This window comes from Carassius carassius, chromosome 1, assembly GCF_963082965.1.
Source record: "Carassius carassius chromosome 1, fCarCar2.1, whole genome shotgun sequence".
Taxonomy (NCBI): domain Eukaryota; kingdom Metazoa; phylum Chordata; class Actinopteri; order Cypriniformes; family Cyprinidae; genus Carassius; species Carassius carassius.
Window position 1 is genome coordinate 33,618,312 of NC_081755.1, and position 24,661 is coordinate 33,642,972.

Consider the following 24,661-nt stretch of genomic DNA (forward strand, 5'->3'; position numbering starts at 1 on the left):
CATCTTGTCTTTATTAAAATAGGATGGTGTAGGGTTGACAGGAAGCGAAGTGAAGATGGGAGGTAAGATCGGGAATTCAAAGTCTGTACAACCGCAATGCAACAACGTTAAATGATGGCGCACTGCCCACTAGGCTATCAGCATCAACGCTAAATATCCTTTTGCATTTCAAAAAAACAACAACTAAAAGTTCATAAGGATTTGGAACTAGTGCTGGGAAAATAAATCGATGCATCATGAATCGAGAAATGATTCTGCATCGAATCCATCCACGAATCTCAATGCATTGATTTATCATCGCAGCCCTGTCCGGAACTCATATCTAAAGTAAACTAGCTAATCCTTTAAAGATATTTTAAAATAACCCAGCTGAATCTGCTGAGATCTTGAGATTTTATTTCCGTTTACAGTAATTTGTCAATATGTGTAATATATAAATGGCATTTTGTTGTAGCTATGCTCCACAGTCTTCCTCACTGTCCCTTCTTCTGTTTCCCTTGATCTGCCCCACTTCTTTTTCGTCCGTTCCTTCACTCTCTCTGCATGTCTGAGAGCTCTGAAAGCCCCAGTATGTACTGCAGCTTTTTTGCAATTAAATTTTCATAGGTTTCTTTCACAGCAGCTGTAAGAATAACATCAGTTGAGCAGGGTCTGTTATATATAGAGCCCCGTTCACTGGAGAGAAACAGGAGGAAGAAAAAAGCTGGGGAAAGTAAAAATCGAGGGTACAGCGAGCCAAAAAGCAAGAGTAATAAAAAGAAAACATGTATAAAAATACAGTAAGATCAAATAAGAGATGATGACATCTGATTGGGCTGTACAGAACTGCAAGCCTTAGTCATACAGAATAACCATCCTCAGACTAATTCTCATTGGCAAGATCTTTTCTACAATAAACCTTTAATCCTTCAGGTAAACCTGCTGTTGATTTGTGAGATGGATTGACGTGGCATTGGGATTAAACTGGCCCCTGAGGTAACATCATTAGTTAGTGGAAATCGTGAACATAGCATTGACTTCCCTGCCCTATTTTCCGTCGCAGAGGGCGGGTGAACTCACTGGAAACAGCGCTGTCTGTTCAGAGTGGACAGGCTGGCCACGAGCGATTAGACTATAAATGCACTGCACCGTATTTGACTCTATAGGCGAGATTTTGCTTACTGTATGTCTGCGACTGAAAGGTACAGGGATGTGGATTAGGTGGGGCTGTTCAGTCCCTTAGATTGGATACATTCTGATAATCTGCTAGTCAAAGAAATCAGTAATCCTTTTTTTGGATTTGGTGGATTAATCAAAACCATAATAATACAGGATGTCCATGTTAAAAGGTGAGGTCCACCCATTCCAAGCCCATCTGAGACAAAAGTGTTTTTTGCACTTCTTGCACAAGGACTGCTGTGCTGCTATAAAATATATATTAAATATAAATACTGTAAAACTTTTATTCAGCAAGAATGCATTTTATTGACTCCGATATATGAACTTTCTATTTTTAAAATCACATTGCATCACATTTTCCACAGTATTAAGCAGCACGAGTGTTTTCAACTTGATTGTAATGAAAAATGCTTCTTGAGCAACAAATCAACATATTAGAATGATTTCTGTAATGATGCAGAAAATTCAGCTTCACCATCACTGTAATATATTTTAAAATATATTAAAACAGAAAACATTCATATTTAAATTGCTCACAATTTCACAGGTTACCATTTTATAGTATTTTTGATCAAGTAAATGAACAGTAGTGTGTAGGGTGTGTATGTAGTGTGTAAGTATGCATGTATGCATTTTTGGTTTCACACAAGCACTTTAAAACAATAAGAATTGAACTTGTGTCTCAAGAAACATTGTTCGGGGTCAATTTAAGATTAGGTAAAAAAATCAAAAAATGAAATGAGAAAGCTCTATGGCTTTAGTGACACTTTGTAATGTGACTTACATAGTATAACAGGTCAGTCCAGCCCTCCATGGTGATGCACTGGAAGACTGTGAGCACGGCAAACAGGATGTTGTCAAACTGCGTAATACCATAGTTGGGTCCAATCCAGTACTTTTTACATACTGTTCCATTAGGACAGGTCCGAGCGTTAGTGTCATTTCCGCATGGAAACTCCTCTCGTATCTCATCTATCAGAAAGAAAAGGGTGTTTTTTTAATACACAATCAAACTGGTCTACTTGCTATATACAATCTTTGGAGATCATGAAAGAAGAAATCCACAAGTGAGAACTAGCACATAAAGGCCTACCAGTGATGTTGTCAAAGCAAGTGGTGTGAAATTTGCCCATGTAGAACTCAAGACCGATGATGGCGAACATGAGGATGGCAAAGAAGAGCAGCAGACCGATCTGCAGCAGAGGAATCATAGCCTTCATGATGGATTTAAGCACAACCTGCAAGCCTAGAAGAAAGAGACAAAACATTTTTTCATTGTCGTTGGTTTTAGTTTTGTTTGTTTGTTTGTTTTCGCAGCATAAAATTGGATTTCAAAGCTTGGCAGAGGGTATAATGGGCACAAAGGGTAGAATGTAAACTGAGAATTATCATGCATCTAATATACTGCATCAGCATCATAAAAGCAATCCTTACTCTGCACTGTATTCAAGTCTACTCAGGTCATGTGATAGTTTCATTTGGTGAACCTTACACAATTAGTTCACCCAAAAGGTAGTTAAATTAAAAAATGTCCTGGCTGTTCCAAGCATTATAATGGCAGTTAATTGTGGTCAAATTTTTAAAGCAAAATAATGTACTCCACACAGATTATTGTAAGCTCCGGTGAGAAGTGCAGAGGAGAGAGCAAAACAAAACACCAGCCACAAGTACAAGATGAGGATTTGTAAATGAAAATGTTGGAGGATTTTGAAATAAGCAAAGAGAAAAGTTTTCCTTTGCTGTAAACAAAACTTGGTTCTTGCGAGACTAGCATCTTCTCACTAGAGCTCATGCTAAGCTTACATGTTACATCATCCGCTGGATGCCTTTCTCTCATGGACGTCCATACTAGAGATTAACCCCCTGGAGCCATGTGGGATACGATTTATGATGGCTTTATTCACTTCTTTGAGCTTCAAGTAATCAACCACAAAAGTCGTAATAAAGTTTGGAAGAACCAGGAATTTGATTGTATTCATCTGGAAGAAGAAAGTCATATATACCCAGAATGGCTTGAGGGTGAGTAAATCATGGGGTACTTGGCATTTTTGGGTGAATTATCCCTTTAACCCTTCTTTTTAACCAAGCTCTTATATGACATTCGCAGGTGCATTGTTAAACTCATCAAATTGGGCATGTGACATGCCATGTCTCTTCAATAGTTATCACGTTTTCCATGTTCGTAGACTAAATCTTTTTACACGGCTCTTTAAAAAATGCGTGGGTTTGCATTTGTTTGTCCATTCAGCATACACTTACGTCACTAGTAGTTCCTAGTCCCTACTCTGAAGGAGGGGCTAAATTAGTTTCCAGAACTAAATACATTCCTAGTTCTTGTGGTGCAAACATGCCAAAAAATGGGAACTTCTGCCAATAGTTCTAGGAACGATGTAAAGGTTCCTCCAGTACGAAAGCCCCTAATGAGTTTAAACCTAGTGTGATGTACTGTATTGTTTTTGCAGATACAGGGTCAATCATTCTTATGGCTCTATTTTAACGATCAGCGCAGGAGCACTCAAGATGTGTCCGAATCCACTTTTGCTAGTTTAACAACGGGAAAACGGTTTGCGTGCCCAGACACATGGTCTATATGGGTTGTCTCTATTCTCTTAATGAGTAATGGGTGTTTTTTTGTGCATAATGTGCAATAAAACAATCAGAGTCTCATCTCCCATCCCCTTTGAAGGCCAGTTGCGCTCGCGCCATGGTGGGTTCGCTTTATACATGGCGGAATGTAATTTTCAATTTAAAAAATGTTTGTGTGCTGCTGCACATTACTGTGTGTGTAACACACACATTTGTAACATTTTGCACCTCCTAGGCGCATATTACTAATGCACTTAAATAAGAAATAAAAAATATTGTGCCAAACTTTAAACCAGGTTTGAGTTGGTCAATGGCGCAGTCTATTTTCAGTTTCTCAAAATAGCAATGCACCAACAATGCGCCTGAACAGGCCTCTTTTTTTTTTTTTACCAGCAAGCCCATGGGTGCACACATGGGCACAAGTGCATTTGCTTTTTAAACATCGTGGCACAGGATGGGAAAATGAGCACTGCGTTGGCCTGAAACTAGCAAAAACACTTGCACCACACCTTGCGCCGGGTATATGATAAGGCCTTTTGTATTCAATAGTCTCTTTTGTCCAATTTCAATTCTCACCTACTATTCTTCTTTGCTGATAAAGTCCTGCCATGCTTTGTTGATGCAGCCATGATCATTAATTAAGATTTTGTTCTTAAAACACCCAAAATGTGGCTCTCAAGAATACAGAGGCTCCTGCTAAATGGGCTCCCAAGATTTGTCCTTTTTGGAAGCCTGACAAATCACCCATTTCAACCATGGCTTGTACTAAACACTGATGAATACACCTTATACTACACTGATTTACAAACTAAATAATATAGACAATAAAAAGATAAATATAAGCAAATAATTTCTTTTGTTGTTGTTTTTTGCACAAATTATATGAACCCTTTTAATAATGAGCATTCACATTAGTTTATCCAACACCTGTACATTATACTGTACATGAGTAAACAATGACAATATGTTACATACTGGGAATCCCAGACACCAGTTTGAGGGGTCTCAACACTCGAACAGCACGCAGCGTCCTCAGATCAAGGTCTGTGCCCACTGTGGACAGGATTCTGGAGAGACATGAAAAGACAAGGTCAGACAAAGTTTAAACTGGGATATTGTGGTTAACAGCAGCCCTTCTACTCATACAGGATTTGCTTTTAGTGCTTTTTAGATTTTTTGAAATGGGAAAAGCATGTGCAAAAGCAGACTTAAACATGCGCTTAACCCGAGCTCATGTAAACCTATTTGCATCCAGACTAAACTAATGCCCATTCTGAACACTGATGAAGTGAAAATCCTACAATGACCACAAAGTTTTAACACTTCCCCTAGTCAGACATTTACTTAACAGTGTGTGAATCTAAGACTATGGACTCCCAGGAAAATAAGCAGTAGGCACTTATAGTTTTAGAGAGGATGACACACACTGCCCGTCCCCCTGCAGAGTGAATGTCAGAGGTCCATGCGCAGAGAATAGAGATAAATGTTGATACTGCTGCTTTGTATTCATATGACCTTTATTTGTGCAGGAAAGTCACTGGAAACTGATTCTCTTCAGTGATGACATGCAGAGAAGAACAAAGACGTGAATCCAACTGAATCGATACAGCACCGCTGCTAGAGAAACATGTGACACATGAATTTTGATCAAACACTCGAACCCACAGTTGCAGCAGTAAAATATCAGTTTAAACACCAAATGTTTCTGGACACAGCGGACAACCTAAACCGACTTCACCGGGCAGGAAAATGACCCTTGACCAATTAAAACCTGTCTAAAACTGCTTTGATATGAGTGTCAACTAAACAAATCTGCTGCCTTCAGCTTTGTGTTCAATAGAACAAACTAAAAGCAAAAAAAAGCAACCACATAAAAGAAAAGGAAATAGGAGAGGCTGAAGGAAGACTGGTTATGCAGTTAATATTAATGTAAATTACTGGGGATGGACAGAAATGAGAAAGAAATGAGGGAGGGAGAGAGAGAGAGAGAGAGAGAGAGAGAGAGAGAGAGAATGAACAGAGCAAAAGGGGAGGAGGTGAAGAAAGAGAGCTAAAGGCGGTTGGAGGAGGAAGAGGGAACAGAGAAAGGGGAGGAGCTGTTTGAGAGTGAGAGGAAGATGCTGACTGGCTGATTTATTCCCATCTCTCCTTGTCTATTTATAGAGCTGCAGCCTGAGAGCCACCACTGTCAGCTGTACCTGACTTATTATACAACACTTTCTCCCCATTCTCTAACACGCTCACACACTTGTGTTTCTATGAGGGTGGGGACATTTCATTGACTTCCATGGTTTTATAATGAGCTAATGATGCTTTTGGTTCGCAACCCTGTTCCTAACCTTCACGCAAACCCTTATATTGTCATTAAGATTTATGCTTATTATTAATTACATAACATAAGTTTATGTTTATTAAGCCATGTTCCTTATATATACTGTTGGTAAAACCTGTAATTTCATAACAAAAAATTATTGCGCCACTGACTTTAGACTTTAGACCAGGTTTGAGTTGTTCTATGGCGCAGTCTATTTTCAGCTCCTTAAAATAGCAATGCGCCAGCAATGTGCCTGAACACACCTCTTTTTTAGACCAGCACGCCCATGTGCGCACAAATGGGCGCAAATATATTTGCTAATTAAACGACGTGGCGCTGGACGGGAACATGCAAACTGCACCGGACTGAAACTAGCAAACACACTTGCGCTGCGCCTTGCATCGCATTGTGCCGGGTCTATGATAGAGCCCAGTGTGTACAAATTAACAAACATACATGCACAAATAAAATGACCGAATGGCTCGAGTTTTAATGACTGTAAAAAAAACACAACAACAACAACAACAAAAAGAAGATGCAGACACAGAGCCAACCCACACCTAAAATAAAGTAAAATAAACTTTATAATCCAATTTAAATGTCAAATATTTCATCCGAGGGCCTATTCATAAAAACAAAACAAAACAAAAAACAGCCCTAGCAGTAGAGTACATGTTCTAAAACAACTAAACTAAACTAAACGCCTATCTAGAGGCCCCCAGGTAATCTAAATTTAAGACCCCCACTGTAAAGGTACATAAAGTGTCAAAACAAAACAGAACAGCTCTAGCAGTTAGTGTACATGTTCTAAAACAACAAAATTAAATCCTGACTCAGAATTAACAGGATTATACATTAACATCATGTATAAAAATTAACAAACATACAAGCAGTTAAAGGGTTAGTTCACCCAAAAATGAAAATTAACCCATGTTTACTTATCCTCAAAGCATCCTAGGTGTATATGACTCAGAAAACAAGTCTCCTCTTGGCTACCTTTTTATTTACAAATCTTAATTTTGTGCTTCTAATTTGTGATCTGTGTTTTTTTTTTTTTTTTTTTTTTGCTGTCTCTCCGCCGTGCTTCCCTGTACGTTTTATTATGTATGCGTACACTTTATTTGATTACATTTGGACTGTTTGATAAAACACCAGCTTACTCCAATTTAAATGCTAGAGAGCAAGGTTTTTTTTTATACTGTATGTAACCGATTGGATTCATCTGAAAGAAGAAAGTCATATACACCTAGGATGCTTTGAGGGTAAGTACAACATGGTCTAATTTTCATTTTTGGGTGAACTAACCCTTTAACATTTTTAATGACCATAAAAAAAAAAAATTACAATACAAAAAAAAAAAACAAGAAGAGGGAGACACAGCCAAACAAGATGTCAAATAAAGTAAAATAAAAATGTAATCTAATTTTATGACAAAATAAATTCAGCTAAAGGCATATTCCTAAAAATAAAATAATTATTATTATTTTCATTATCATTATTACTACAATTACTAGGTAGAGGCCCCAGGTAATCTAGATTTAAGAACCCCACTGTAAAGCTACATAAAATGCTCTTTTGAACAGACTTGATGTGCTGAGAGAGATGCCTTGCTGTTTTGAGCTTGGGGGGTTTAGGAAGGTGAACGGTAGATGTGTGAGCTCCAGTTGAGCTCCCAAAGAACCTGGCAGATTGGGTTTATGGGATATATAGGAGAACTCACAGGTGTTTACACTGCACTGACAGGGGCAGACAACTGGGAGGCACCTGCCAATCCATCTCACCACAATCCCAAACACACACTGTGAGCATAGGACAATGTGTGTATGGCTGGGAATGAGGAAAAAACAAAACAAAAGGGAAGTTGCAGTGTTTTTTGTAGCAATGGATGTAAATGTAGGTCAGTGCTGCTACTAGTCAAAGCATGACCATTCGGTTAGCGATACTCTACAGATAGTGTACCAGCAGCAAAGTCAAAAATACATTCAGGTTTTTTGTTTGTTTAGAGAGACGATGAGGATGACTCTCACCATAGACTTCCTAACAATACACCATATCCCCATAGCAACCGGCAATTCCTCATTAAGACAGTTTCTACGGTTACTGGGGCCTTCTCATTCATAACTGTTTCCATGGGAACAAGAGCCATTTCTCATTGATAGAATCTCGGCATCACTGCGCTAACAAGGCAAAAGGAGGGGTTTGATAGATTTATAAACATACATGCTCTACAGTCTGTCCAATACACAGTTATTATTTTTTGAATACAGACACAGTATACATTATCTCTATATGTACAAGGGGGAAACAATCACTATGAAATACCAACTAAAACATTCCACTGTATTTTATATGACCATACAGAAATCAGAAATCATGTGCATAAACCAAACCAGACTCAGTCAACTGGCTCCTTAAATAATTCTCATGTTTAAATCTCCTGCCCTGAAGGAGCTTTTCAGTGTCTTTTTTGGCCTATTTCTCTGTGCACAACCCCCCCCCCACCACCACCCCCTTCTTTATTCTGTATGATTTAGAAGCATATTTCAATTCAGTCATGGAAGCTGCCAAACAAAAGGGGTCAGCTCCTTTTGGTGTCAATGCCAAAACTATTTTGTGTGACAAACAAACCAAACATGAAAGTAGATTAATGTCGGTAGACTTAAACATCTTTTCGCGATTTAAATAAAATACAATCTGATGTTCATTCATGTTTATTTCGTTTTTTAAGTAAATACACTCGGTTAATGTGCCGCTCAGCGATCTGTTCTACAGCGATCTGTCACAACACATTAAAGAGCTACAAAACAGTATTTATTGTTTGAATAATAAAAAAGACCAAATTTAAAAGCTCAGACTTTAGAAAGCCATGCCACTCTCATGTCACACTCCAAGTTCTCACGAAGTGAAAAATATATCAACGTGCCAGCAGACAAGACAGAACAGGTTACTTCTGGTATGAAACAAAGTCTCAGCTTTCAAATTTGGTCATTTTTAAATACCATTTTGTTGCTTTTTAATGTGTCGTGACAGATCACTGTAGCACCTCAGTTCAAGCAGCATGTGAACCAATTGTCTAATAAATAATAAACATGAATGAACATCAGAAGGTATTTTTTTTCAATCACTGAAAAACATCTTCGCCACACCATTTTTCGAGTTTAAGTCCACCCGTGTTAATCCATCCTCTCTGGTTTTTTCTCGGACAAAATGGCGGATTCAGTGTTATGAGTGGTCAAATTGCCTGTCAATCAAGCTTATTGCGAAGGGTCAATTGCAACCTCACTCATGAATTACAAATGTGTGGTTTTTTTTTTTTTTTGGAATAGCTGCATTTCAGCTAATGTATGTACAGGAAGATATTTTTGCAATAATTCTGCCAGTTCAATCATTTAACCATACTGTGTGTGCGTGAATGTTGTATTTCCAAAACCGTGGTTGACATTGCAGCTGTTTTATATCACATTATGATGTGTTTTTAGCATATCCTATCAGAAAATAAAGAGAAAGTGGAAAAAGACAAAAGGCTATCAATGTGTGTTATATCAAAGGACTAGGGCTGAGGTGTTGAGAGAGGACGTATCATTTCATCTTCAAAGTGCTCCTCAATTGAAAGACACATCTTCCATATACCTACCACAGCAAAGAGAGAACAGCTGTGAAGAGAGAGAGAATATCAGCATGTGAGGAGAGAGAGAGAGTTCTTGCGTCTCAAGGCTTTGCTGGATGATTGATCATCTGCAGTAGTGAAAAACAGGTTACTGCAGCAGCTCCTGCACAGACTTCTCTCATTGGCTTGCTCTACACCCATACCCCCCCCCCCCCTCTCTCACACATATACACACACAAGCCACTGCTTGTTTCCAACCTATTGCTTCTCCAGTTGCATCTTTCTCTTCTTTTTTCCCTCTTTTTCCTTTCTCTTCGCTAAACCCTTGGAAACACGGAAAGACAAACCCAATATCACACTGCAGTTCACTCCACCAGCCACAACAGCTGCTCTCGCTCTATTCTCAGTTTCTCCTACTTGCTTCCCTTTCCTCCTTTACCCTTGCTCATGATGTATTTATTTTTCTTCTAAATAAATTGTGAGGCAGTTTAAACAGAACAACTACTCAACCTACTTCAAGCGTTCACTGTGCACATAATAAAGACTGGAGTGAGGAAAGAAAATGGCTGCAGTAGGCAAACAGGGCTATAGCTCTCCTCCCTACTGCAGCCAACACACCCTCTGACCCATTTACACACACACACAGTCTCAGAAAGATCAAACAGAAGAATATCATTCTGTATGTACACATATAAACACATTTACTGTATATACAGAGAAGACATGGTATAAACGCACTTATGCTTGTACCCTTACAAAAATACACCATTGTAATCACAGGATTACAATGGTGTTAACACAGACATTTTCTAAACACCTTTTTTCCTTTGCTATATTAGCATATATGCACATAATGATAGATAATTGAGAATTAGTATCATTATTTATAATGATAATGATAATAATAATAATAATAATAATAATAATAATAAATACAGCTGCAAGCAGCAATTATGGGGCCAAGCACTACAGAAGCAAGCCTAAGACCAACTGCAGGAATGAGACATTAAAACTATTTTAAGATTATTTTAGTCAAAATGGCTGAAAAATCATAATCATAAATACAACCACTAGTAATATGATTTCTTGGCTTATCACTTTTGACCAATAGGGTGCCGTACAACAACTGTTTCGTTTATCTACACGAAATCCAAAACTTCTCATCATTACAGTCTGAAGATCATCTGACTTGATTTTGGTGAAAATCCAACCAACAGTTGATGAGAAGTTAAAAAAAGTAGGGATTCAACATAAATGAAATATGGCGGACAGGAAGTTCAGCTGACTATGGCAAATTAGTAGCCATGTTATCGGCATGACGCAAGGAATATTTGCCTACCAGTTTCATTACAATAGACTAATGTAATCAAGAGTTATTAGCATTTTTGGAAATGTAATAATTAATGGTTAATGAATTGCTTATTACTCTTGAACAATAGGTGGCGCTGTTACCAAATGAATGTGGCATGGTCAGGGTGAGGTGATAATGGCACATACAAAGTTTGGTATCAATATGTCAAATATTTGCAGAGATAAAACCTTTCCAGCAAACTTGTTGACATGCTAAACAAGACCCATTTCTTATATCGACAACAATATCCATACATTTTTGCCAGTATGGTCTGAAGATGATCCGAGTCAAATTTATTGAAAATCGGACTGAAAGTCTAGGAGGAGTTTGAAAATGTAGTTTCCAACATAATTCAAAATGGTGGACAGGAAGTTCAGTCAATTAGCCCAAACTTTTTGAGTACCATCAGGGCATGGTGTCAAAGATGCTTACCGAGTTTCAGGTCATGCTTTTTATAACACACACACCAAGTTTGGTCTCAATATGCCTAAACATTGCGGAGATATAGCCTCACATGCATTTTTGCATGCTTTTCATTGAATTCTTTTGAATGGTTGGACGAATCAACTTGAATTCCATTCAACTTTTTGCCAGCATGGTCTGAAGATAATCTGGTAAAATTTTGGTGACAATCATTGCAACGTCATGGATGAGTTAAAAAAAAGTAGGTTTTATGATGAACAATTAAAAATAGCAAAAAAACTAAAAGTTGTGATTTTTGAATTTTGGAGTTCATTCAAGAGCCAAGAATTCAGAGGAATTTTATTTATTTATTTATTTTACTTAAATTTTCTGTCTTACAGTCCAAAAGTTATTTTCATAAACATGAGCGCAACTCTGGACAAGTGGAGGCGCTAGAGAGTTTGAGTTAGAGTCTCTAAATTAGCTATGGTGACTTTTCCCACTGTCCTCTATCAGTGAGCCAAATTTCACAACTTTATAGACTTGCTGTGGAAGAAGAAGAAGAAGAAAATCACACTAACGGATACAATAGGTGCCTAAGCAGCTTCACTGGTCGGCCCCTAATAATTATAATAATAATAGGTGCTGTTGTGTTATTAAAGTTTATATTTGAGGTTGTAGTACACTGGAAAAAACTGGCGTATAAATTATTGTCACTCAGAAAATGCTAGGAAATTTAACCATTACAATGAACAGCAAATATTCTTATAGTGTAGTAATTAATTAAAAGTAAAGTAATAAATATTATTAATTAACAATATACAGTAAACTATCATCTTATATATTTATTCATATATTTTAAGATTATTCCACTTTATATACATAACTGGACAATCAAAATGTCAAAACTGCTACCATGATTTTTTACAGCGTCAAATTCTCTATGAAACACCTTGTATTTTTAACCTTCAGCACATGGCTTATAATGTATAACTTGCCATATAAAACTGTCAGTCACGTTAGAATTAACCACGTTACCCTTCTTTTAATAATTGTATGCCCGTGTTAATGTTTACCATTTACTTTAAATTTGAGTTTTTTTTGAGACACAAAACTATTTGTCTAATGTGACGAGTGGGGCGGGGCCGAGGGACATGGGAGCGAGGCCGGTGGAGTGATTGGAGATGAGCTACACCGGCCTCGCTCCCATGTCCCTCGGCCCCGCCCCACTCGTCACATCTAACAAAATATTTAAAATCTTACAAAGTTTTACTTGAAAAGGCACCAGGTTCATAGAATGACACAACTGTGTGAACTGCATGAAAACTCACTAGACACATCTACACTCTTCAGGCAAAACGCAATACAAATCAGAATACGACAGCACTGAGAATCAGCTCACTGCTGATGTGACAGAGCACATCACATGATAAATGTTTTGGCCACACATACCTCCTGCACATTTTTCACAACACCCATCATGCGTTAAACTACCAATAACAGCACATGAGCCCCACCAGGGTGCTAGCAATAATGCTAACTGAGCTACTATAGATGATCAGTCAAGCTTGTGGATTGTAGGTCAAGTGGCAATATCTGTCTGAGCCAACCTATCCTAGTTCTCGAAATTACAAGCTAAACAGGATGAATGAGTGAATTTGATGTGTGAAGAGAAGGATGGAAAGGCTACAGCTAACGTGCATACTGAAGAAGAGGGGAAAATGTTTTTAGCAATGCTCATCTTAAGTTGAATCTTAAGTCTTGAGAACCAAATACGCACATTAGAATTATTTCTTAAGAATCAAGTGACACTGTAATGTACTGTAAGTAAAATAGAAAACTATTTTAAATGATAACAATAATTCACAGTTTTACTGTTTATACTGTATTTTTTTATTACTAAAAGCAGGCAAAAAGCCCGCACATCAATCTCAACTGGGTGCTCGACCAAGAAAAAAGCGGAAGAATATTTAAATGCAAAGTCGGCAACACCAAAGCTCCAAAAGTATCAAAAAATTTATTATTAAAAAACTATCACATAGCGTATGTAGTTACATTTCGAGATTGCAGGCTCTTCATCAGAGAAATTTACAACACTGATGAACCAGTCATTATAGGCCTACCTCCAAGTGATCAAAGGTCACATGACCGTACAATATTATCATGATAATAATATCACAACAATGACATATTAACCAAGGAGAAAAACAAAGAAAAAATAAATAGATGAAACAAAACATATAAAGCTATGCAAAATACAAGAATATAATTATACAAGAATATAAATAAATTAATTAATAACAATAATTAATACCTGCTTATGTACATAAATACAACTAATAACCATAAAACATTTATTACATAACTAAATATCTTGGGTTTAAAAGAAATTGATGAATATAAAAATTTAATCCTCTAGTGGACAACGTGTCTAGTGTATAAATCCAAAAGACTCTGTAAAAACACTGTAAAAGCAATTTGTTGATATCACCTCTGCGATTGTGGATACTTAACTACCTCAATGCCGCTGTACTGAAGAGTGGAATTTGAGTGTCTCAAATCTGCAAAGTGCTCTGCTACCATACTTTTTGAATCGCAATGTCTGGTAAATGACATTAGGCTTACACTAAATAGTACCTCGAATGTTAAAAATGTTACCCATGTGAGGATGTGTAAAGGTCAACGTCTATAAGTGCAAGTTTTACATAAAAGCCTGTTCACACCAAATCTAGTGGTAATATATAAGGAAACTAATTTCCACAAAAACACTTCACAAATTTTGCTACACAAATGCTAAATTTGCTAAATATATATATATAAACCACACACACACACACACACACACACAAAAGACATGGAAGACAAGGAATGGTTGAATATTTTTTGTTTTCTTTGCACACAATAAGTATTCTCGTAGCTTCATAAGATTACTGTTGAACCACTGATGTCACATGGACTATTTTAACAATGCCTTTACTACTTTTCTGGACATGTCAGTGTAGCTGTCTATCTAAAATACCTTAATTTGTGTTTTGAAGATGAACGAAGGTCTAACGTGTTTGGGATGACATGAGGATGAGTAATAAATGACAGAATTTCCATTTTTTGGTGAACTAACCCTTTAAAATTATTATTTTTATTAAATCTATTTTTATTTGCATTTTCATTTAGTGTGAATAACCTCTAATTGTTATTTACACTTAGTGTAAATAGCTGCTGCCTTAAACAAAACAAACACACTAACTTTCCCTTTCTGTGTTTTGTGTAAGCACTGTGTAAACTTTCACCACACTTTAAGATATTGGAGTAAGAGGGCAGTAATCTAGGTAAAGTGTGTCTAACCATCAGACTTTCTTCTGCTCCTTCCTCTTCCCTTGGATTGTCTACAGCCCTGTGCTGTCTCGTCATCCTTCATCCTTGCCTGTTTCTCTTTTTTCTGTCTTGCTCTCTCTCTCTAGTGACATTTGTAGCGTGTCCTCACCGCTTGTATCTGCAGTGCTGCTCTGATCTAGGCTCACCATGAGCTCATTAGGTCAGGAGAACACAACATCACTTGTTACAGCTGACATACACACACGTCAACACAAACACATGCAGAATTCATGGGGAAAAATGGCAAAACAGAATATAACAGCAGGCAATATGCCATATTATGTGCATGTTTAATACACCAACACAGCGATATTAAAAAGCTTGTGAGGTAAATTCACTAAACAGTTGCACTACTTTTGCACCTGCTTCATCTTCACTAGCCACCTGTAATCCAGTTTAACCAGGCGTTATCTGTGCTGGTTTAGCACTGCATCAGGTGTATTTAAAAATTACTCATTGTCATTATTTTCAGCACAAACACATCTTCTTTCTTTGCTAATTTATCAATTAATTTTTGCGAATCGCCTTTCCCAATAATGTGATGGTTAGCAAGTGTCACGATAAATGCGGCAAATTTTTACCGTCTCTCAGAGAGTGGCTCGGAAGAGAGAGGCGGGGTCAGCAGAGCTCATTAACATTTCAAGCAACATGCAATAAAACAGCTGGCTGTAGACTGAGCTGTTTTGGACAGGGTGAAAAGGGTGTTGTTTTACACTACCATTGAGATATTTTAACCAAACTATGTTAAAAACTTTTCATTAAGATGCTAAAGACTCATATCAACTTGTGGAAAATGGGCATCTGATGACCCTTTGAATAGCGAGAACTGGGCCTTAGAATAGACTTACCCAGTAAGCACCACTACAAAGTCCATGACATTCCAGCCATTGCGTAGGTACGAGCCCTTATGGAAGGCAAAGCCCAAAGCCAAGATCTTAATGCCTGACTCAAAACAGAAAATGCCGATGAAGTAGGGTTCAGTGTCCTCCTGTGAGAGAGAAACACAGAGGGACAAACAAAAAGAAATAAGAGTGTGTAAACATGAACTGACCACTAGATTTCTGCGATAGGAATAATACATCAGAGACTGATTAGTTCCTGTGTTTTCTGTTGAGTTACATGGCTTCTGGTATCACAATATATGAAAACAAACAAACACTGATCAACACAACCAGAACTCACCAAGCGCTCTGACATAGGTGTCTTGTCCCCGTCTGGAAGGTGCTGTTCCAGGGCTAGGACGATGCAGTTAGCAATGATGGTAGCCAGGATCATGTACTCAAATGGAGTGAGAATCACAGGTCAAGGAAAATGTTTAAAACAACATGAAGGTTACAAAAGTTTTGCAAAGGACTGTAATTTACAGATGTCTGCTCAAGCTGACATTCCAGAAAGATATAATAATATTAATATAGTAATAAATATAACTTCATATTTAAAAACATTATATTAAATGATAAATACAATCATGAAAAGGATCACAGTTGTAAATTCAATTACTATTATGTATTGTGGAATTATGTATACATATACATACAAACATGCATATATATATATATATATATATATATATATATATGTGTGTGTGTGTGTGTGTGTGTGTGTTTGTGTGTGTGTGTGTGTGTGTGTGTGTGTGTTTGTATTCTTAAGAGCAGTACTAAATAACTACAAAGTACTAAATATGAAGAACTAAAAATGGTTTATGATCTTATTTTTTAAGATTTAATCCCTTTATTTAAAAAAAAAAAAACTAAACAACTTACAGATTCTTTAAGGGGTATGTCAATTTATGAGCAACTGTACTGGCTCTCTAAACCTCAGTGAAGAATCAATATATCTGATACTGAGAAGGCAGACATTCAAACAATCACCCTAAACTGATTACTTCGCAAAATCACATTAAGCCCCTTGCGCTTAAAAATGCAGCAGTGCTTATACAGAATCAAATCTAACCTCCCTGAGAAAATACTTCATAAAGTGAGCGTAGCATCATGCTCACCCCGCATGGGCCAGAAAACATCTCGCACCATCTCCTCGTACGGCTGGTTGAGCCTGTGGCGAATAAGCTGGTATTCATGCTGAAATAATACATGCTGTGGATGAGTATGAGTCAGGCAAATTCTGTATGCTTTACATGACCTCATCACTTGCCACTCATATTTACTGCAGGCCGATTTGTGTATGCATGCATGTGTGTTGTGAGCCAGCAGGAGCTTAGAAGGTTAGAGCCTGCAGTGTGATTTAAAGTGACATGCCTCTTTGGCTCAGTATACACAAGAACTTAAGCGTGGGTAGGATTTGGTTATCAGGACTGATATAATACACACTCACACACACATACACACAAACAAGCTCTGTTACAAAACCTAGAAAGCTGACAAAGTGATGTGACATAAAGCCAAGTATGGTAACCCATAATTCATGCTCTGCATTTAACCCATCCAAAGTGCACACACACAGCAGTGAACACACACACACACTGTGAACACACACCCGGAGCAGTGGGCAGCCATGTATGGGGGTTCGTTGCCTTGCTCAAGGGCACCTCAGTCGTGGTATTGCCGGCCCGAGACTTGAACCCACAACCTTAGGGTTAGGAGTCAAACTCTCTAACCATTAGGCCACGACTTCCCCTTGGTATGCAGATGGTATGTTCAAATCGAAATGTAACAGAAGCAGCAACAGTTCATTTATTTGGTATTGTGACAGATGTGAATGAAGTGTATTATCAAAAAAAGAGAAAAAAAGGCAATGGTGGGGAGCTGATATGCATTGTTAGCTGATTTCAATGTGGTTTAAGCAGAGTAAATGACTGGAAAACTCCAACATACTGTACTGTACATCACCAGAAAGAACTTATTGGTAGACAGAGTTATAATATACATTACAGACCAAAAGTTTGGATACACCTTCTCATTCAAAGAGTTTTCTTTATTCTCATGACTATGAAAATTGTAGAGTCACACTGAAGACATCAAGGGCTATTTGACCAAGAAGGAGAGTGATGGGGTGCTGCGCCAGATGACCTGGCCTCCACAGTCACCGGACCTGAACCCAATCGAGATGGTTTAGGGGTGAGCTGGACCGCAGACAGAAGGCAAAAGGACCAACAAGTGCTAAGCATCTCTCGGGGAACTCCTTCAACTCCAAGACCATTTCAGGTGACTACCTCTTGAAGCTCATCAAGAGAATGCCAAGAGTGTGCAAAGCAGTAATCAAAGCAAAAGGTGGCTACTTTGAAGAACCTACAATATGACATATTTTCAGTTTTCACACTTTTTTGTTATGTATATAATTCCATATATAATTCCACATGTGTTAATTCATAGTTTTGATGCCTTCAGTGTGAATCTACAATTTTCATAGTCATGAAAATAAAGAAAACTCTTTGAATGAGAAGGTGTGTCCAAACTTTTGGTCTGTACTATATATATATATATATATATATATATATATATATATATATATATATATATATATATTTATATAAACTTTAATTTCATGCAGGCCAGTGTTATTTTATTAGCATTACTACTATAGTTGTTAATAATATTTTGATTTTGATAAGCAATTTTGTTTTTGTTGATTTTATTCATTTTTTGATGCCTATATAGTTTTTTTCTATGTTGGTTTTAATTTTAGTTATTTTAGAAATTCAACTTTAAACAAAAACTAGAAGTTTGAAAGTTTCAAGAAATGAAAATGTTCTTATGGTTTTCATTTAATTTTACATTTACATGCATTCATTTAGCAGATGCTTTTATGCAAAGTGACTTTGGCTTGAACTTGATGCGAGCTGCTACTTGGAGCCAGTGCAGGGAGATAAAGAGAGGTGTGATGTGGGCTCTTTTGGGTTTTAGATTTTCAGTTAATTTTAGTTAGCAATGTTAGCCCTAATGCTGATTTTGTGGTATCAGATACTCTTTCCCAATTCCAAGTTTTTTCAAAGGTAGACAATTTAGGTTTGCCACTTCCTAAGACACTTGACCTAATTCCAATGTGGTCCATAAAAATATGTTATATCTACAAATCTTAAGACTTCCTCAAGTCAAAATTTAAAGTTTATCTCAACAAATCCAAATTCTTTTAGTTAAAAAAATTACTGTTATACAAATTTCTTACGATTTTAATTTGTTTTAATTGACTTTCCTTAGATTCAGTTGAACCTGACATCCCATTTGCTACCTCAACTCAAATTTAGGAATTTAAAAGGCTGAATTTGTTAATTCAGTTTTGAATAACACAGCCCACATCACAGTGGCCTGCTGACCTCCAGAGACAAAAATCAAAGTGAACAGGTTGTAGTGTGTGAAACAGCATGAGACGTTATGGAGGAAGAAAAGAGAATGATTCATTTTAGTGTGGCATAAGCTGAAATATCTGTCGTGTCAGCGAGAGAAGGAGAGATCTGGCAGGCTTTTAAAGGCTCTGTACAGTAAAGACTCCATCTCCTGTAATACCCGGCAGTCCATCCAGCATTACAACACATTAACACCCTCAGTGCCTTTTAATTAGCCTGCCTGGCTTCCGCTCTGAGTGTGAGTGCATGTTCTTCCACATGCATGCGTAATAATATCAGTGTTGTGTTGTGTGTCTGTGTGCGTGAGTGCGCCCGCCAGGATGGTATGATGAAAGCAAAAGTGGCGCACTCTTCCTCTGTCTCTAGTAGGGTGGATGAATGGACATCCTGTTCCCGCTCTAGAGGCCCGTGTGTGTGATATGGCCGCAGAGTGTGATGTGGCTGAAGCGTGTGTTTTGGTGCTTTGAAGACCCGTACGGCTCTCACCTGTTTAAAGACAGGATGAATATGAGACAGTGCTATGATGTGCTCCGCCAGAAAACTTTAATTATGAACCCACCTTTCTCCCTCTGGACAACACTATATATAGCAATGCCACTGAGATAAAAGAAAGCGGGAGACAAAGGAAGGGAGAAACTGTCTTTCTCTGCCTGTGTGCATGTGTTTAAACCAGCATCAGTGGTCCTGGGCTTGTGAACGCTCTCTGGATGCTCTGAGAGGTCGTTTCTGTTAGGAGTGAGGTGACAGCTGGTACATGAGGTCATGACGAAAAATATCATAATGCAGGGGTCTTAACATGACAGGTTATTCAGCTGCCAACTAAGATACCTCGTTTTCACTGAATTCTGGGGCAACAGCAAATGTATCCTTTGTGGAACAAAAGCAATTTGAGAATGCAATGTGCAGAGATTAGTGGAAAATTTAAATCCAAGATGCTGGATGAAGCAAAGAAAATGCTGTTTACAAATATAGTTCTCTTACGAGAGCTCTCTCGTACTGCGTCTTAGCTAAGACGCTACGGGAAAAGTCTCTTTTCACGAAATACTGAAGCAAAAAATTATCCTTAATTTTGTATTTTTGTAAAGCGCATTTGCAGCAGTACACAGCCATAGGCGAGACGGCTCGCTCGCTCACTGGCTTGTTCTGCGGCAACTGCACAGCCTATCGAGCGCAGGCTGATGCAACATCAGACCAATAAGGGCGCTTCGCCCCCTTCTTGCCACTTCCCGCCGAAACGGGTGTGGCCCAACCTATAAAAGGAGCTCGAAAAGGCTGACTCACCTGATTTTTCATCTCTTCAGCGAAGCTCACGCATCGCTGGATCACGGAGGAAGCAAGCGCCGTCTGAGAAAGCACATCAGCAGGACGAGCCATTCTGAAGCTGCTGGCATCGCCGCCTTCCATTGCCGTTCCTGCTGCGCTATCCGGCGCCTATATCCTTTCAATCCTGTTATATACAAGCTGTTCTTTATGTGTGTGTGTGTGTTCGCCCTGCGACACACACTCGTAAAAGAGCTCGCGTCTTTTTTAAGATGCCTTCCTGCGGCTCGTCAGAGCCCCACTCAGCGAGGGAGACCGGTACGTCATCTGTGTCTCCTGCCTGGGTGAAGATCATGCAGCGCTCGCTCGCTGACGGCGGATGCCCCCACTGCGAGCTGTTGCCATGGTGACTCTGAGGACTCGCCTGGCCTTTTTCTCTGAGCCTGCATTCTCCGCTGCGCTGAGGCGCCGTAAAAGCATCGCTTCCAGCGGATTCCGGAACCGTCTTCAGCTCAACCGAGCTCGCCGGTTCGCCCTGCTTCACCGGCCCCCCCTGCATCGCTTCCCGGTGGGCAGCGCCCGCTGTTTGCCGGCGCGTCGTCCGAGGAAGTCGATCTCAGGGCCGCGTCGGGGGAAGAGGACACGCGCTCTCTGCTGGCTTCGGGCAGTGATGGCTGGGCGAGCTCCGAGGATCTCGCGCCTTCTGCTCAGAAGCCCAGCAGACGAGCTGACATCGAGAAGGAGCCGGGGCGAATGCTCGTGTTGGCCGCGATGTGTCTCGGCCGCGAGTGGTTTGCACCAGCGCCCCCCCCCCCCCCCTCTCGTTCCCGGCTGGATGGTATTTCCCTTTCGGATGAGCGTACTTCTCAAAGCCCGCCTCATTTGTTCCTGAGCTTCACGAAGAGGTGGCGAAGGCTTCGAACGCTCCATATTCAGCACGAACTCGTTCGTCTGTCTCACTAGCATTCTCCACACTGATGATGCTAAAAACAGGAACTACCACTCACTTCCGCCGGTGGAACAGGCGATAGCGACGCACCTTTGTCCGCCCTCTGCTGGACGGCCTCCTAAAGCCTCCTGTGTGACGCTGCGTCAACCGCGGGGACCGCGGCAGAGGATTACGGTGAGGCCGGGAGCCCCGAAGCCATCCTGGGAAAGCCATCTACGCATGCTGCATGACGCTGCGTCGGCACTACACACGATGTCAGTGCCCACAATCACTATGTCACACGCGTCATGTGGTTTCTGTCAAAACGAAACCCGTGCACGTTCGTCCGGCCACGGCCGATGGTGCTATAAATGTAGTGACGATGCCCACTCCTCAGTGCCCATCTCCACATGTAAGCACAGCCCTGCACACAGGGCCTGCGCCCATAATGTCGACTCAAGTCGGTCGCGCACACTGCATAGTAAACGTGCCCACCCCTCAGTGCCCACAATTACTATGTCACACGCGTCATGTGGTTTCTGTAAAAACGAAACCCGTGCATGCTCGTCCGGCCACGGCCGATGGTGCTATAAATGCAGTGACGATGCTCACTACCCAGTGCCCATCTCCACATGTAAGCACAGCCCTGCACACAGGGCTAGCGCACATAAGATCGACACAGATCGGTCGAGCGCGCCGCATAGTAAACGTGCCCACTTCCCAGTGCCCACATACACTATGTCACATACGGCGCGGGGCTTCTGTAAAAACGAGGCCCGTGCACGTACATTCTGCACAGGCAGACAGCGAGTTGAAAGTGGTAAAAGTGCACACATGCAGCCCACGGTTACGTGCATAGTAAACGAGTCCCACGGGACCCGCTCAGCCTCCCTCCAGTCGGTTAAGCGCCGGAACGGGGTCGAGGAAGAGCGATCTGCCCGCTGTGATCAGCGCGCTCCCTGCCTCAGATGCGCAGCACACTCGAGCGCCGCCGTTGCCCAGTCAACAGAGCGCGTTTCGCATCCAGCCCTTAGCCATTCATGCAGATGCATGGTCAGTGCTTCCAGGGGTTTCGGATTGGGTGCTAGGCATTATAAAGAGAGGCTACTCGCTACAGTTTTCTCGACGCCCACCGTGCTTTTCAGCGCGCGTCGAAACTACGGTCAAAACAGAAGTAGCACACATACTTCGGGCCGAAATATCGAAACTGTTGAGCAAAGGGGCTGTAGAGCCTGTGTCTCAAAGCGAGGGGGGGCTGTACAGCAGGTACTTTCTGGTGCCCAAGAGAGACGGGGGTCTCCGGCCCATACTGGATCTAAGACAGCTGAACAGGCATTGATGAAATGCAGTTTCAAAATGTTCACGACCAGGAAGCTCCTCGCGCAGATTCGCAGAGGGGACTGGTTCATTTCAATAGATCTGAAGGACGCGTATTTTCAAATACAGATAGCGTCAAACCACAGGCGATATTTGAGATTCGCCTTCGAGGGCCAGGCATACCAGTTTGCAGTCCTGCCATTCGGCTTGTCCGTAGCTCCTCGTACGTTTACGAGGTGCATGGATGCAGCGCTCGCTCCTCTTAGACTCAGAGGCACACGAGTGCTGAATTATTTGGACGACTGGCTGGTTCTGGCCCGATCATGAGCGGAGCTCATGGACCACAGAGCCGTTTTACTCGATCACCTCGAGAAGCTCGGCCTCAGTGTCAATTGGGTGAAGAGTTCGCTGAACCCCAGTCAGACGATCCTGTTTCTGGGTATAGTTCTGAACTCGTGTTCCATGACGGCGCGGCTGTCACCACAGCGCGCGATGGGCATTCAGCATGCAGCGAGTTCTTTCCGCTGTGGCGCGACTGTGTCGCTCAAACACTGTCAAAAGATGCTGGGTTTCATGGCCTCAGCATCTCCGGTTCTGCGGCTGGGCCTGCTCCGCATGCGCCCCCTGCAGTTCTGGCTGAAGGCTCGGGTGCCGCGCAGAGTGTGGGCGTCTGGCCGGCTGCATTTCAAGGTCGATCAGAGCTGTGTTGCGGCTCTAGCACCTTGGACAGCGAACGGCTGGTACCGATCAGGTGTAAGCCTGGGGACTTCCCCGAGTGTGAAAATGGTGTCGACGGACGCCTCCACTTCGGGATGGGGAGCGCTGCTCGAAGGCAGACCGTCCTTTGGCCTATGGTCAGAACGGGAAAAGCTCCATCATATCAACTGCCTGGAAATGCTGGCAGTGGAGAACGCGCTGACGCGCTTTTGTCCCCATATCAAGGATCACCACGTCATAGTCCGTTCGGACAACATGTCCGTGGTGTCCTACATAAATCGCCAGGTCGGTCTCGGGTCCCGAAACCTGTGCAGGCTGACGGAACGCCCCCTGATTTGGGCTCAGCGCAACGTGCTCTCGCTGAGAGCAGTGCATGTGCCTGGACTGCAGAATCTGGGTCCAGGCAGGCTGTCCAGAGGCAATGTTCCTACGGGTGAATGGTCTCTACACCCGCAAACAGTCCGGCTGTTGTGGGAGAGATTTGGCATGGCGGAGGTGGACCTCTTTGCGTCCCACGAAAACGCTCACTGCCCCGCGTTCTTTTCCAAGAACGAAAGCGCGCTGTCACGGAGATGGCCGTGCTGCCCGCTTTATGCGTTCCCTCCCGTCTCCCTCCTTCCGCAGGTGATAGAACGGGTGAGAGAAACGAGATGTTCAAATACTGCTTGTAGCACCTCTTTGGAAGAACCAACCATGGTTCCCAGATTTGATGCAGTTAGCAGATGTCGCCCCGTGGCCGGTACCGTTGAGGAGAGACCTCCTCTCGCAGGCCAGGGGCTCGATTTGGCACCCTCAACCGGAGTTGTGGTCCCTCTATGTATGGGCACTCAATGGTTACCCGCTGATCTCGCAGTGGGAGTGCTAAATACCATCACTCAGGCTAGAGCTCCGTCGACACGACGTCTGTATGCCTCGAAGTGGTCGGTGTTCTCCAGCTGGTGCACAGCTCGAGGTTATTCACCCCTTAGTTGTGAGGTGACAGAGGTCCTCTCCTTCCTTCAGGAGCTGTTGGATAAGGGCAGAGCCCCATCCACGCTCAAAGTTTATGTGGCTGCCATCGCGGCGTTTTCTGAAACGGCGTCCGGTCAGTCAATAGGAAGGAATGATTTAGTCATCCGGTTCCTCAGAGGAGCTAGGAGGCTGAATCCTCCCAGACCTCCGTCAGTCCCTATGTGGGACCTCGCGGCGGTTTTGGAGGCCTTGAAGGGTCCCCCTTTTGAGCCTATCCAATCGGTTAGCCTTCAGCATCTGTCGTTCAAGACAGTATTCTTGTTGGCTCTCGCTTCTGTGAAGCGTGTGGGTGATTTGCACGCGCTCTCGGTGAGCCAGTCGTGCTTGGAGTTTGGGCC

General features: G+C 41.2%; 1 protein-coding gene across 21 annotated transcripts in view; it reads right to left on the bottom strand.

Moving 5' to 3' along the window:
- Positions 1–24,661, bottom strand: part of cacna1aa (calcium channel, voltage-dependent, P/Q type, alpha 1A subunit, a) — a 111,817-nt gene that overhangs the window by 71,299 nt on the left and 15,857 nt on the right. For all 21 annotated transcript variants that reach the window (XM_059557056.1, XM_059557054.1, XM_059557055.1 and 18 more), the window contains exons 2-6: positions 15,973–16,078; positions 15,639–15,778; positions 4,720–4,811; positions 2,252–2,404; positions 1,943–2,130 (exon numbers count right to left, since the gene is read on the bottom strand). In XM_059557056.1, the coding sequence (XP_059413039.1) occupies positions 1,943–2,130; positions 2,252–2,404; positions 4,720–4,811; positions 15,639–15,778; positions 15,973–16,078 (679 nt within the window). The remainder of the gene's footprint in view (positions 1–1,942; positions 2,131–2,251; positions 2,405–4,719; positions 4,812–15,638; positions 15,779–15,972; positions 16,079–24,661) is intronic.